Source organism: Lactuca saligna, chromosome 7, assembly GCF_052625555.1.
Source record: "Lactuca saligna cultivar CGN05327 chromosome 7, ASM5262555v1, whole genome shotgun sequence".
Taxonomy (NCBI): Eukaryota; Viridiplantae; Streptophyta; class Magnoliopsida; order Asterales; family Asteraceae; genus Lactuca; species Lactuca saligna.
In genome coordinates, this window is record NC_136423.1 from 32415923 (window position 1) to 32432289 (window position 16367).

At 40.7% G+C, this 16367-nt stretch overlaps 1 protein-coding gene across 1 annotated transcript; it reads left to right on the plus strand.

Moving 5' to 3' along the window:
• The first annotated feature begins 14554 nt into the window (after positions 1-14554).
• On the plus strand, positions 14555-15716 carry LOC145006221 (protein GOS9-like). The gene is made up of 3 exons (XM_078965311.1): positions 14555-14573; positions 14707-14919; positions 15017-15716. Exons 1-3 carry the CDS (start codon positions 14571-14573, stop codon positions 15248-15250), a joined length of 450 nt encoding a protein of 149 aa, XP_078821437.1. The 5' UTR covers positions 14555-14570; the 3' UTR covers positions 15251-15716.
• The last annotated feature ends 651 nt before the right edge of the window (positions 15717-16367 follow it).

Below are 16367 nucleotides of genomic sequence, written 5' to 3' on the forward strand. Positions count from 1 at the left end.
GCCCTACTTAAAATAGATCTCTCAAATTCTATCAGGTAAAAATTAAAAATAAAAAAATCATGTTTCTATAATTTAGGCAAAGAAAATATAAAATAAAAATATTGAAGTATGTATTTTAGTTTAACTATTTTAGATAAAGTTTAGATAGCATATATTAAATAAAATGTATCTCCATGATGATTAAAGTTGTTCTATTTTTATTTATATAAATACTACATTTTATATGTTTTAGTTTAAGGTAATTACACGAATCGTTCCTCGAGTAAGTGACAAAAGACATGTTCGGTCTCTAATTTTAAAAATTAACTCGAACCGTCTTTCATTTGTTTAAAACCTGCACATTTAATATAAATACTACATTTTATATGTTTTAGTTTATTGACTTTTTTATTTTATTTACGATAATCAATGCAAAATAAAATAGACTTTTTAAAATATTTCTTTTTCATAAATGTTTCTTATAGAGATATGGGGAGTTAACGTCTCTCTCTTTCTCTCTCTCATACATAATGATCATGTAACTTTTGATTTAATAATAACAAAATTCTTAGAAAAGAAAGAAAATTAGAAAATAAATATAATAATGATAAGATAGTCATTTCAATTTTACGTGAAACCAAATCAACAACAAAATTTGTTGGAAAAGGCTATGTTTCTCAATTTGAAATTTAAAGTGTCAAATCTCTAAAAAAAATGCAAACCAAAAATATTATTTTTTCATTTTGTCTAAAGATAAACAAATCGTATGATAAGATTCCACAGTAAAAAAAAGATTGAAAAGTTGGAGGTGTAATATATACCATGATTTTTGTTGGAGGATCTTAAATAATGGTGGATTGACGTTGATGAGTAACTTTTATGCATTAGGCCAGACGGAGTAGGAGCGGGGAAGGGTCGGGGGGGGGGGGGGGGGGGGGGGTTCCCGCCCGGCGGAACATCGCACCGTCGGCGCGGAGAAGAGTGGTGCGGGAATGGGTGAGGGAAACTTCTCCCGCGTTCTCTCTCCTGCTGTGATTGGGTGTTATTTTTTATTTTTTATTTTTTATTTTGAAATTCAACCGTTATTCAACGGTAAAAAAAATTATATATTTTTTAGGGGCTGCAACATAACGGATTTAAATCTATTTTTTTATTTTATTTTATTTTTAACCTTTTTACACATCTATAAATACACAACTATTAACCATCAAACAAAATTCACACAATCTTCTACTCTCTCTTCACTTTCTTCTCAAAAAAAAAAAAAAATGAATCCCGAAAATCAATCCTTACTTTCCGATCGAAGGAAAAAAAACCATGGTTCGAATATAAACATCGCTTCTCGAAACATTTTTGCTATCGATTCATCACCACAAGGAGTTTATCGCCCCCAACTCGATGCTCCCATTCAATCCCCACTACAATTCCAATACCAAAATGTTGAACAATATTACCCGATGCAAGTTTCAAATGTTTCGCTGCAAATGTTTTCAAACTCAAACCCAATCCCACCATCAACACAACTTGTCGACGAGTTGGATTACTCGGAAGAATAAGAGATGGTTCCCGAAACTCAACCCACACCACCCCACAAAGACGTAAAGGGAGAAAACAAGCGCCGCTACAAGAAATATCGATATTATTGGCGACACCTTTAGTGTCGACACCAGCTATTAGCGGCGACATGTAATTGATGCGTTACATGTCGCCGCTAATAGTTGGTGTCACCGCTAATGATGCTACATCGTCGATCCGCGTCAAATCAACCATGCCCGTTCGATCTGCTTTTCATCTAACGGTGGGAAATGAGGAAAAAGGGCACTGTGTTTTCCCTCCAAGGGTGTCGCCACTAATAACCTATTATCGCCACTAAAACCCTAGCGTCGCCGCTAATACGCGTTGCCGCTAATACTCGTCGCAGAAAACCCCCCCACTGCGTCACTTTCCTGTTTGTTCTGCTTCCTTTCACTCCTCCAACGATTATCGGCGACTGCACTTCCGACGACGACCTCGTTTGCACCACAAGACTCGTCTCCGACAGCCATTACCGTCGGCCACCAGTGGAGCTCCATTATTACCGGTGACCACACTCATTTCCGACGACAAAAGTTCTATTTAAGGTCCGATTTCTTCCCTATTTTCTATTCAACTTCTGTTCTGGAGTTTTGTTTACTGATTTTAAGTGTTTAATTTAATGTTTTTTGAACCCTTGTCGGAAAATCTACTTCTTCCGAATCTGTTGCCGGAAAACTGGATTTCTTATCGGAAAATCGGTAAATTGCACTAGCACAGGTTCATTTTCTTGACTTTTGAAATTATATATTTGATTTGTATGTTTTTGTATGGTTATTATTTGGAATTTGGAATGAATTGTCGCCAGAATTGTGTTTGTGTGTTATTTGTATGTTTTTGTGTGTTATTTATATGATTATTATTTGGAATTAGGTTGCTATAACAAAAAAAATAAGTATGATGCTATAATGAAAATGTGTAGGAAAATGTTTATATGTATTTGTATGTATAGTGTGTGTATTTATGTATGTAATGTGTGAAAAACAAAGCGTGTATATTACAAAGAGTAATTTTCAAATCAAATTTAATATTTATGTGGTATTTTAATTTTAAAATTATTCATAATCATAATTTTTTTTTTTGTAAAACTATTAAATTAAATTTTCTATTATTAATTTAGATATTAAATATAGTTATAAGAAATATAGTTATTCATAATCATAAATTGTTTTGTAACTAACTTTTATTCATATTGTATTTCTATATTGTACATCTTTTAATTTTACAGGCTAAAAATGAGGTTTACGTGGACGATATTCTTTGTTATGATGGCCGATATTATGGGCCTTGGTCATGGAGGTGATGGAGCTAGGTATCCACCATCTCCAGGAGGCTTTGGTCACGGGCAAGATGAACAAGATGATACGTTTTATTATGATATATTTATTAGCTATTTTAATTAATTTATTATAAGTTATCGTGACTAATATTCTTAATTGTATTATTTCAGTCGAGTTTCCAAAGAAAAGAAGGGGCTTGTCAAAGAATATAGAGCTAGGAAAGTGGATAAGCGCACACAAGGGAAAGACTGTGGATTTGAATTTTGACAGGGAGATCACATATTCCCCTGTCGGGATGTAACACCGTAAATTTCAAGACAAAATTTTCATTTAAAATAATCATTTTACTCTTAGAAACACTTGTTTAAAATCTTATTCATAGTCGATTTACAAAACATAACTCCATTTTCACTTGCATAGAAAACCAGGATCCTCCAAAATATGACTCTTTCTCTGGTGTGTACAATCAAGCCGGTGCCGTCCCGTAATACTGAAAGAAACCTGAAAAACATCAAACAAAACACTGTAAGCACGAAGCTTAGTGAGTTCCCCAAAATACCACACATAACACATATTAGCCACTTGAGGCTATAACTCTATGGGTCCGTGCACCCAAACTCTGTGAACCCTCAGGTTCTAACTCTGGGAACCTTCCGGTTCCAACTCTATAAACATGCACAACATAAATCACATAGAAATAATGCAGTACAACACATCACGTACATATAGCATACAAATACTCTAATCACATAACTCTGGTTACCTACTCAAGGTAAAGTATAGTGAGAAGACTCACCTGGCAAGCAGAAAGCAGATATCCCCACACTTGAATCTCGAACTCGCCACCGCCTAACACGTAAGGCAAATACTCTCATGAATATAACTCTCGAGGCTAGAATAAATCCTCTCATAACACCCTCTTATGGGTAAAAGACTATTCTACCTCTCTCTTGGCCCAAAGGCCACATCGCTGTCCAAACCCTAAAAGTCAACGGCCAACCCTTGGTCGAAATCAAAGTCCTCAGTCTAAGTCAACCCTTGACTGACTCTACTCGCCGAGTCAACCCTGTGACTCGTCGAGTTCCCATAATCAGAACTTCCCCATATCGCGACTCAACTCGTCGAGTCACCACGAGACTCGCCGAGTCCCACAACTCTGAGTCCACTCACACCCAACTCACCGAGTCATCCCTTGACTCACCGATTCTCGACTCAACCAGGAAATATTTGGGACTCTTCGACAAGACTCGCCGAGTCCAAATGGACTCGTCGAGTCCAAGGCTATCTTCAACCTACTCGCCAAGTTGTTCTTCCAACTCGTCGAGTTCCAGGCCATCTTCAAGCAACTCGTCGAGTCGCCCCATGTGACTCGTCGAGTACCACCGGTCTGAATCCATACAGAAGCGTCTCAGGCCATGCAATTAATCCAAAACATAGATCTAGTCTCCTACCACTCATCCATCACGTAAAGTGGCAAACTTTACGTGAATCCAAAGAGATCTAAGCCGTTTGCACATTGGGGCTAGGGTTTGGGACATGTAAGCTTCACTAAACACTCCAACACAGGGACTTTCATGCTCTCTGATTCTTCTCCCTTCCAGATCTGAGGTAGCAACCTCAGATCTAACCTCTAGACTTCCCATTTCATCCATAGACAATTTCTCACAAACCCCAAAATGAAGAAACAACATAATCAACAGGTCAAAAACGAGATACTACCTCTAAGTGATGCCCCAACTGCAATGCAATTCGAATCCAAGCAAAGCCCCTTGCTCCAAGCCTTCAATCTTCCCAAAATTCCTCCAACCATTACTTCTCCAAGCTCCAATCCACTCAAAAATGGTGCTTCTCTGCGATTTAGGGTTTTCTGGGGCTCAAGGGGGTGATAAAGAGGCTGGGAGGAAGACATAATGATCATTATATAAGGCTCAACCCCGAGAATTAGGGTTTTCTCCACTCAGCGCCTACTCGCCGAGTCCAATACACTGACTCGCCGAGTCGGCCACTTAACACGCGACCAAGTCGCGACTCTACTCGCCGAGTCCACACATGGACTCGCCGAGTCGCTCTTTCCCAATTTACTCTTTTAGCCCTTCAACTCTACTCTTGATATTCCGGGATGTTACAATTCTCCCCCACTTAAATAAGGCTTCGCCCTCGAAGCCTACAAAACCTCAACTCCAGAAATACTCCCACAACGTGCCACCTGGCCTTAATCGGACCAGATCTCACAAGGCATACCCATCGAAACTCGAACACACTTTTCCTTTCCTTACGGTGTCCTGACCACTGTCTCGAACCGGGCACCGGATGTACCCTCTGATAACCACACTCAACGATCCGAGAATTACCCATGAAACATCACTGACCCAAATCTCAACAATCACTCGACCCATAAGAGTTAGAAGCCATGAACCATCGGGTCCCCGATCCGAATCCCATTCTATCCAATCCGTGACGACAGAAAGGCCCACTCTTCAATCCCAGAGCAACTCTCATGAGTCCTCTTCTTGCAATCAAGCACCCAAGCCGCACCAACCTTCGCACTCTCGGGTTAGGAGAACCCGTCGCACTGATGACATCTCTAACATTCCCAGGAGACACCACCACTACGCACACGGCCCTTGATTAGAATCAAGCTGGGAGTCCCAGACTCCATCCCTACATCCCTCCTGATACTCTTGGCTCTACACCCGTGGAATCCCTTCCGCATCCTCAGCAGACATCCCATCATGATGTCATTCCATACCACTGTCACAGACACAGTGTTCGACCATCATACTCCAAATCATCCATTCTCACTACAACTTCCACTTCCGCGAACCGACACTTTCCTCAGCAAATGAGGGTCCGACACTTCCTCCCATACAACAGCACAAAGGGTGGCATACCAATGCACTAATGATGGCTGTTGAAATAGGATAACTCAACCAAGGATAAATACGTGCCGCAACACCCTACGAAATCTAATACACATGCCCGAAGCATGTCTTTGAGCGTCTGAATCATTCACTCCCTCCGAGGTGTCCTCATACATCATCATGATAGGCTCTAGCTCATCTCATATCCCTCTTTGAGACTGGTCACCAGGTCAGCTTTTGACTCCACAGCTGAGCCTCCAAAGGTCGCCCAAATCATGATCCAAATATCCCACTAACTTCCTCCCCGTGACCACTATCCCAGCCCCGTGACACGCAAGTCATGAAATTCTCTTTTCCTTATGCAAGAAAGTACAATCCAACCGAGGATCGTCTTCACTCTGGTCTCTGGTTTCTGCTGCGCATATCCCTTGCGCATCTCACCACATTCCCCGACAGAGACGGGGACCCCAGTCTCGCCCCCAGTCCAACATCCAGGCTCCAAAAACTCAATACTAGGGCTACTCAAGCCCAAAACTCTTCCACATCATACACTGATCGGAGAACATTCCATCATCACACTCTCTTGCCATCTAGTGAGCACTACGGCTCCGCGCGGTATCACAGCACCCTCTGACTAGTGAGTACTACGGCTCCCCGCAGTATCACAACACCCTCTGACTAGTGAGTACTACGGCTCTCCGCAGTATCACAACACCCTCTGACTAGTGAGTACTACGGCTCCCCGCAGTATCACAACACCCTCTGACTAGTGAGTACTACGGCTCCCCGCAGTATCACAACACCCTCTGACTCCACTAGTTCGTGCTCCACAGACTATCATAGGCGGCTACCCATACTCGTTTCGAATATTCATCACAGACTCTGGAGGCAATCGTCATAACAGATGCCCACCCTTGCGAAGATCCACTCTCCCAAGTAATCTCCCTGGATGCCCATACTCGAAGGCTCTCACTAGATTCCTAGATATCTGATATACCACAAGTCGTCTCAACTCAAGATTCACGAATAACTTTGAAATAAATATATCAATACTCGGATACCTCGGAATACCCCACCGACCATCACAAGATCCTGCCACAACCACAGATCTCCTGCTCCAAGCACCATATAGATGCAATAATACATTCCCTCTGAACCCCATAACTAGATCTTCATTTTTTTCCAAGTTGCAACTTCGGTGTATTCAATTTCTCAATTGCAATACGAAGAAACGCTAACGCTACGACATACGCTGATAATTCTCCGAAACCCTTTTTCCCGCCGCTCAAAATCCAAACAAGGATATGCATACCGACCCGGGAGTTGGCTGCCCAATCATTCTTTATCTACTTGCCCCAACACTGACCAATACCAAATTCCTGACTAATAAACACCTGTCGTGGAGACATTCATCCCTCTCAAACAAGTACTTCCCGTATTAACTCACTCTGACCCCTTTCCTCGATCACCGACATCTCTGGTCTCATGATTTCTTACCTCATATCTCTATACTCCACTTATAACTGCTCTTTGACAAATCTCTGCTTTCTTACATACTGCACCCGGTTCTCCCCCACTTAGGGATCGAACCATCACCAAATAGCATGCAACTAACCCGTAACTATATTCTCCAGCAAAATCGCACCTGCACCTGGAAGGTGCCACACAATGCCCGATAATCCCCCATTAAGGAAATGAATCGACCTCATATACTCTGAACCTCTGATGAACTCCTCAAGAACTTCTCGTCACGTCTGCCTCTAGTCGTTCCAAATCTCGTACTAATTTAATACCAAACAACTCAACTGCTCGATAACATCCCTGGCTCATAGACTGAACCATAAAATCATCTTACCCCTCACCTCAACTCATTAACCAACGCTCCAACACCGGGATCATCCCAAGAACAGGAACCCACTCCCAAATTCAACACCCCATGGGTAGCAAACTCTCGGCACCGCTGAACTCGACTGAACTCCCCGCTGATACCACCACCGTACACCCGACTAAACTCAATTAGGTATAGTGTGGCCCTCGACTATCTTAGTCCTAACTGACTATCTGCTCATGATAGATCACTGCCTCGCGGCACACATGTTACCTGATACTCTGGGGGGAAATCATCATCAATGACGACCTGCAGGGTTTACCCCTAAACCCAAAACCAAAACATCATGCTTCTCATATTCTCACACTTACATAATTAGTACCTCCCCGATCATAAGAGGTGACATCTCCTTTATCGACTGATCACTCAACTCAGATCGAAATTCTCCCTTCCACTGACTCCTTACTAGAATACTCTGAGGGACTCTCGATCTCCCTCTCAAGGGACGCCTCTTCGAACTTACTCGTGACCGAATAACCGGAGAACCACAAACATCATTCACTACGAACCATGGTACTCCTTCCACGACATCTCTTCTCAATATGTCCCGATGTATGGTACCCTAACCATGACATTACTCCCCAATTCGCTCCGATGTATGGTACCCGGACCATAACATCACTCCTCAATCTGCTCTGATGTATGGTACCCGAACCATAACATCACTCCTCAATCTGCCCTGATGTATGGTACCCGAACCATAACATCACTCCTCGATCCGCCCTGATGTATGGTACCCGAACCATAACATCACTCCTCGATCCGCTCTGATGTATGGTATGCAAACCATGACATCGCTCCTCAATCTGCTCTGATGTATGGTACCCGAACCATAACATCACTCCTCAATCTGCCCTGATGTATGGTACCCGAACCATAACATCACTCCTTGATCCGCTCCGATGTATGGTACGCAAACCATAACATCGCTCCTCAATCTGCTCTGATGTATGGTACCCGAACCATAACATCACTCCTCAACCTGCCCTGATGTATGGTACCCGAACCATAACATAACTCCTCGATCCGCTCCGATGTATGGTACTCAAACCATAACATCACTCCTCGATCCGCTCTGATGTATGGTATGCAAACCATGACATCGCTCCTCAATCTGCTCTGATGTATGGTACCCGAACCATAACATCACTCCTCAATCTGCCCTGATGTATGGTACCCGAACCATAACATCACTCCTTGATCCGCTCCGATGTATGGTATGCAAACCATAACATCGCTCCTCAATCTGCTCTGATGTATGGTTCCCGAACCATAACATCACTCCTCAACCTGCCCTGGTGTATGGTACCCGAACCATAACATCACTCCTCGATCTGCTCTTTAGAACCTTCAGAATACTCCCTGTATCAAGTATGGGTCCTCTGCTTTCAGTAGTACGGGCCCATACTACCTGCCACATCTACCCATACTTTCCACACGGACCATCCCAGAGCTTCTAAATAGCTGCTCGACCTGCTCTTTCACCAATCCCATCGCGTGTGCTCGCTCCCCAGCGAAATTCTCTATTCTACAAGCGCACTCATCTGGATAGGGTTATTCCCTAGGCTCTTCCATCGTCCTCCCACTTCTTTGCTATCAGCTGCTGAAGAGCTCCTAATGATGCCAGCCATCTACCTCCTGAATATCGTCATATTCACTTGGTAGTTGACTCCCATCATCGAGAGTTCCACAAAGCACAAAGCAAGCAGCATTCGAGCATCGAAGGATACATAGGACCCCCTCTCTGTGATAACTCCACCTTCTCAGCTCATCCTCGAAAGTACCACCGAACTCTGTAACTCTACCCCTCATGGGTTCTAACTGGATACTCTCACTCATCACATACTTAAAACATAACACATATAACAATGAGTCCTAGGCTAAGGCATCATAAATCAGGCCACTCTAGTCCTAACATATGAAATACCTAGCCTGTCTCTAGCATGCAATAACATCTCATAAAGTGCATCATACATATCTCATAACACAAAAATAAGGGTATTTTGGGAAATCACCGTTCGGGCTCTGGCTGATTGTACACACTGCTCCTTCTTGCTTTCTCTTTGAACTCTTATTCACTTTTAGAAAATTATTTCTTTAAAAACTTTTCGTACTTCCTCAGTTTGAGTCCAGATTTACCCGAAGGCGCATCCGAATCCCTCAAACCAAGGCTCTGATACCAACTTGTAACACCGTAAATTTCAAGACAAATTTTTCATTTAAAATAATCATTTTACTCTTAGAAACACTTGTTTAAAATCTTATTCATAGTCGATTTACAAAACATAACTCCATTTTCACTTGCATAGAAAACCAGGATCCTCCAAAATATGACTCTTTCTCTGGTGTGTACAATCAAGCCGGTGCCGTCCCGTAATACTGAAAGAAACCTGAAAAACATCAAACAAAACACTGTAAGCACGAAGCTTAGTGAGTTCCCCAAAATACCACACATAACACATATTAGCCACTCGAGGCTATAACTCTATGGGTCCGTGCACCCAAACTCTGTGAACCCTCAGGTTCTAACTCTGGGAACCTTCCGGTTCCAACTCTATAAACATGCACAACATAAATCACATAGAAATAATGCAGTACAACACATCACGTACATATAGCATACAAATACTCTAATCACATAACTCTGGTTACCTACTCAAGGTAAAGTATAGTGAGAAGACTCACCTGGCAAGCAGAAAGCAGATATCCCCACACTTGAATCTCGAACTCGCCACCGCCTAACACGTAAGGCAAATACTCTCATGAATATAACTCTCGAGGCTAGAATAAATCCTCTCATAACACCCTCTTATGGGTAAAAGACTATTCTACCTCTCTCTTGGCCCAAAGGCCACATCGCTGTCCAAACCCTAAAAGTCAACGGCCAACCCTTGGTCGAAATCAAAGTCCTCAGTCTAAGTCAACCCTTGACTGACTCTACTCGCCGAGTCAACCCTGTGACTCGTCGAGTTCCCATAATCAGAACTTCCCCATATCGCGACTCAACTCGTCGAGTCACCACGAGACTCGCCGAGTCCCACAACTCTGAGTCCACTCACACCCAACTCACCGAGTCATCCCTTGACTCACCGATTCTCGACTCAACCAGGAAATATTTGGGACTCTTCGACAAGACTCGCCGAGTCCAAATGGACTCGTCGAGTCCAAGGCTATCTTCAAGCTACTCGCCGAGTTGTTCTTCCAACTCATCGAGTTCCAGGCCATCTTCAAGCAACTCGTCGAGTCGCCCCATGTGACTCATCGAGTACCACCGGTCTGAATCCATACAGAAGCGTCTCAGGCCATGCAATTGATCCAAAACATAGATCTAGTCTCCTACCACTCATCCATCACGTAAAGTGGCAAACTTTACGTGAATCCAAAGAGATCTAAGCCGTTTGCACATTGGGGCTAGGGTTTGGGACATGTAAGCTTCACTAAACACTCCAACACAGGGACTTTCATGCTCTCTGATTCTTCTCCCTTCCAGATCTGAGGTAGCAACCTCAGATCTAACCTCTAGACTTCCCATTTCATCCATAGACAATTTCTCACAAACCCCAAAATGAAGAAACAACATAATCAACAGGTCAAAAACGAGATACTACCTCTAAGTGATGCCCCAACTGCAATGCAATTCAAATCCAAGCAAAGCCCCTTGCTCCAAGCCTTCAATCTTCCCAAAATTCCTCCAACCATTACTTCTCCAAGCTCCAATCCACTCAAAAATGGTGCTTCTCTGCGATTTAGGGTTTTCTGGGGCTTAAGGGGGTGATAAAGAGGCTGGGAGGAAGACATAATGATCATTATATAAGGCTCAACCCCGAGAATTTGGGTTTTCTCCACTCAGCGCCTACTCGCCGAGTCCAATACACTGACTCGCCGAGTCGGCCACTTAACACGCGACCAAGTCGCGACTCTACTCGCCGAGTCCACACATGGACTCGCCGAGTCGCTCTTTCCCAATTTACTCTTTTAGCCCTTCAACTCTACTCTTGATATTCCGGGATGTTACACGGGAAGCCTTCCAATTGGTTCACACATGAAATTGGGAGGTATTTGTGGAATAATGTCCCTTTAAATGTATCTGGTTGGGACAATGTTTCCCCCGCATTAAGGAATGTGACAGTTGTGCATCTAAATGTAACTTGCATAATATTTTAAGTTTTGTTGTGATTGTTATTTAATTAACTAATTTTTTTGTATTTGTAGAATAAGTTTGATTTGGATAAGGTTAACATGGATCCTGAGCATGCACAATTGTTGCGGAGCATTGATTCGAGTCTTGCAAAAGTTTACAGAGGCCGAAAAAGTAAAGCCATTCTTATTTTAGGGATACCGGGGGGCCTGCAGATATCCCAATGGTAATAAACAACCCCCCTCCCCCCCAATGGTATGTCACCAGAAAATTGGGCGAAGGCAATCGAACATTTTCAATTGCCCAAAATTTTAAGTCGTTCGGCATCAAACAAAGAAGTTCGTGCAAAACAACTAGTTGTAAACAGAGGGGGGTTGAGCTCCAACAGTAATGCATGCTTCAAAGAAGTAAGTTATGATATATTTAAATGTTTATTTAAAGTATAATAAATCTAGTTTTTGTTAAATAGGATATCACTCGAATCGAAGCATTCCGTAAGGCTAATTCCAATCGCCAAGGGGTGTTTTATAGTCCTGCAGTCGAACAACAATACGTAAGTGGTTAATTTGTATTTTCATATAAGTGTTTATATCGTCATGGGTATCTAGTAATCTATTTTTATGATGTTTATCATTTTTTTAAAAATACAGAATGCTTTACTTCAGGAGATCAATCAACAAACCCAAAATTCTTCTTCAGCAAGCGGTCTAACGCCAAGTGATACAAGAAAATGCTTTGAAAAAATATTGGGTGTTCAACGCGGACATATTAGAGGCATTGGGCATAAACCCCTTACCGTTGTGTCTATGTACGATCAAGAACAACGGATGACACAAGAACCACCATAATCTGCAATTGTTTGTTTAAGTTGAAAAGTATAATGCTATAATGCTATAATGATATGTTGGTAGTTTTTGAAAAGTATAATACTATTATGATATATTGGTAATATATTTTGATTTCTTTATGGATGGAAATGCTGCAAACGATACTGAAGGACCCGACATGTTCTGCGGTATTAGAAGAGTGGTTTCGTTCATTACCACTACCAAATAATGAAGGAAATGATGAGAGTGATGGCGAGGAGTAGGAATTTTAGAATTTTATGAAATGTTTGTTTAGAAGAATACTTTAATTAATAAAATTATATTTTTGATTGTGGACTAATATTTTATAATTGTTATATTGTTTTTGGTTGTGTATGAGTTAAATATAACGGATGACACAAGAACAAGAACAACGGATGTCATATTAGAGGCATTGGGCATAAACCCCTTACCGTTGTGTCTATGTACGATCAAGAACAACGGATGACACAAGAACCACCATAATCTGCAATTGTTTGTTTAAGTTGAAAAGTATAATGCTATAATGCTATAATGATATGTTGGTAGTTTTTGAAAAGTATAATACTATTATGATATATTGGTAATATATTTTGATTTCTTTATGGATGGAAATGCTGCAAACGATACTGAAGGACCCGACATGTTCTGCGGTATTAGAAGAGTGGTTTCGTTCATTACCACTACCAAATAATGAAGGAAATGATGAGAGTGATGGCGAGGAGTAGGAATTTTAGAATTTTATGAAATGTTTGTTTAGAAGAATACTTTAATTAATAAAATAATATTTTTGATTGTGGACTAATATTTTATAATTATTATATTGTTTTTGGTTGTGTATGAGTTAAATATAACTGATTATATTAAATTGTAGATTTATATTCCATAAAATTGTAACAAAAAAAATGAAAAGGGTCTTTTGCAGCGACGCTTTTAGCAGCGACATATAAGTGTTAGCAGCGAGGGGTTTTAGGGTAAATATTAGCAGCAACGGGTTTTTAGCAGCGACAGGTAAGTATTAGCGTCGACAAGAAGGACATTAGCGACAAAACATTAGCGGCGATGTATTTGCGGTGACGTGTCACTGCTAATACTTTTAGCGGCGACAAACCTACTCTTTTGTGGCGACGGCTGTCGTCGCTAATACCCGTATTTCTTGTAGTGCGCGCGATGGTGTCGCACAACCGGGAAGACAAAAGCCGACTGCATGACTACCACACGAAGAGCTAGTTTTGGTCAAAGCTTGGGTTGGCATTTCTGAAGATTCGATTCAAGGAAACACACAACCGGGAGAACATTTTTGGTTTCACATTTTAGAACGGTTTCGAGAGGAGCTAGAAAAAGGCGGAGAGAAAGGGAAAAATGACTTCTTCGGGTGCATCTGATTTCAGCAGAGATATTGACAAAATACGGAAAATAACATCGTCGCTTGATCAATATAATCTTAATTTTTCTGAACGTTTGACGTTCGACATATAAAAAGAAGAAACAAGGAAAAAGAAGCGAGCGGAGAGACAAATTAATCGTGCATAGGAGTACCTTTTTTTTAACAGCAAAAGTATAATGAAAAGTCTCCCAAACGCCTAACAAGACATGGAAACAGAAGCAAAGATACAAAAGTTTTGACACTTGTTTATCAAATATCAATGTGTTAGGTACTAATTATTGTTTTATGTCTGCTTGAGTGCTTGTAATTACTGCACGAGGAAATACAAGACGATCACACCTAGACTCCTTACACATGCATCATGTGAGTTTTCAATCAAATGCTTTATTTTGAAAATATTTTGTATCAATCGGATTAAATTTTTTTTTTTTTTCCAACAACCATCTCTAGCTTTTAGGAATTGGAAAACGTGGATCTCGTGAAATGTTTTAGACATGCCACCTCACCTCGTTCTAACTCCTCCAATATTCAATTATACAACCCCAAGCTGGTGTCTATATATATAGCCAAACACTTAACGGACTAAACGTACAAACAACTTCACTTCCACACTAACCAAAATGGTACATACTTTCACCATATTCTGAGAGTTTGTTATCTATATTTGAATAGGGAATGCCAGGTTTACATGGTTTCTTCATTGCTAAAATTCTTTCTATCTCTTTTAGTAATATTTTATTCTGGATCCACATGCAGGCAGCCAATGCAGAATGCGTATGGAGTACAACGTGGGGAGGAAAGGGTGGATCCCGTACCTGGGAATTCATAATACCTGATGGTTCAACACTTACCAAGATAGCTTTAAGCAGTGGAGACGCTTTAGATTTCATCCGCTTCACTTACAAGGATGGGTATGGCCGCACCCATACTTCTGAAAAATTCGGTGGTGATGGTGGCTCACCTCATATGGTAAGCTTCTAATTCATCTGTCATGTATACACGTATCGAAGTTAGGTTCTGATTTTTTTACAATATAGCAGTCATGATATTTATATTTGGGTTTCAGATCATCTTCGATGACAATGAGTATCTCATCGGGATTAGTGGGCGTGTCGGATCATTTGGTGACAACACCGTGATTACGTCAGTGACTTTCCGGACCAACATCAGAACTTATGGGGAATACGGCACAAACCCCGGGACTGATTTCTCGTTTGGGGTCACACGCGGTAAGTTTTCGGGATTCTATGGAAAGTGTGGCAGTTCCGTAGACTCTTTGGGTGTCATTCTTCAGGCTTGACATGATATATGACATCATGCATGCATGCATGTTGTGTTTGATGGAAACAAATGTTAGATGGTCGGTCGTACGTCATTTTGGTTTCTAAATGTGGTAATCCTATATATATGTATTTTATATGTTTTAAGATCGTATCTAGTTTCTTCAGATGTGAAACTAGTAAAATAAGGTAGCATACCAAGTCAAGTTCAATAAGCATGTGCATGTGCATTTACGTTTCTCATGTACCCCCGTTAAGCTTTTAGCTTCTAAATGGATTTTTCTTGCTTTCTTCTTTGCTAATACTTCCACCATAAATTTGTTTGGTTTTAGTTTGTAGCTAGGGTTGATTTCTTTTTTTTTTTTCTTTTTTTTTTTTTTGTTCACACAATAATTTTTTCTTAGAGACAGATCCTTTTCTTTTGGAGTATTTGATGAGGACTCCAATTTATCCTTTCATACATGTAACCATATAAGGAAAAGTCAACATACAAGTGAGCTGTGTCGCTCAATGGAATCTATGGGTTTAATTAAGTCACTACAAAATTGACCTATTACGAATTTTCGACAGCCAAATCCGTTGCTATCAAATATCTGGAATATGAACTTGGGGATGGAATGAGATATAGGAGCGGAAAATAAAATAAATATTAAACTTTACTTCCCTTAAATTATATTAAAAGTAATTACAGTTGTTGAAAATAAAATCTTTTAGTCCATATGATTCATTTGTTACACTATTGATTATTTATGATTCATTTGTTACACTATTGATTATTCATTTGTTTTTTGGCTGTCCTGTCGGCACCTAAATTTAACCGCCTTAAAGGGAAAACAATTAAGACCCTTTATATGCTATCCACATGAGAGTATTTTGGTGTTTTCATCTATCCCTCTGTATTCATTAACATTTACCAATTAAGAATACCAAAAACACGATGACAATAAGAACACAAAGAACAATCATCTTCTTCCTTGCCTATATACTAATTTTTCGTATACATAAACCTTCAAATCCATAAGTTTTGATCTTTGCAAATCATTGTTGAATCAGACTTTGCAAGTTGAATTGTTTAACGTTGAGCTAATATGATCATTCTATTTTAGGCTAAATCAACAAATTTTATATGTAATTAAA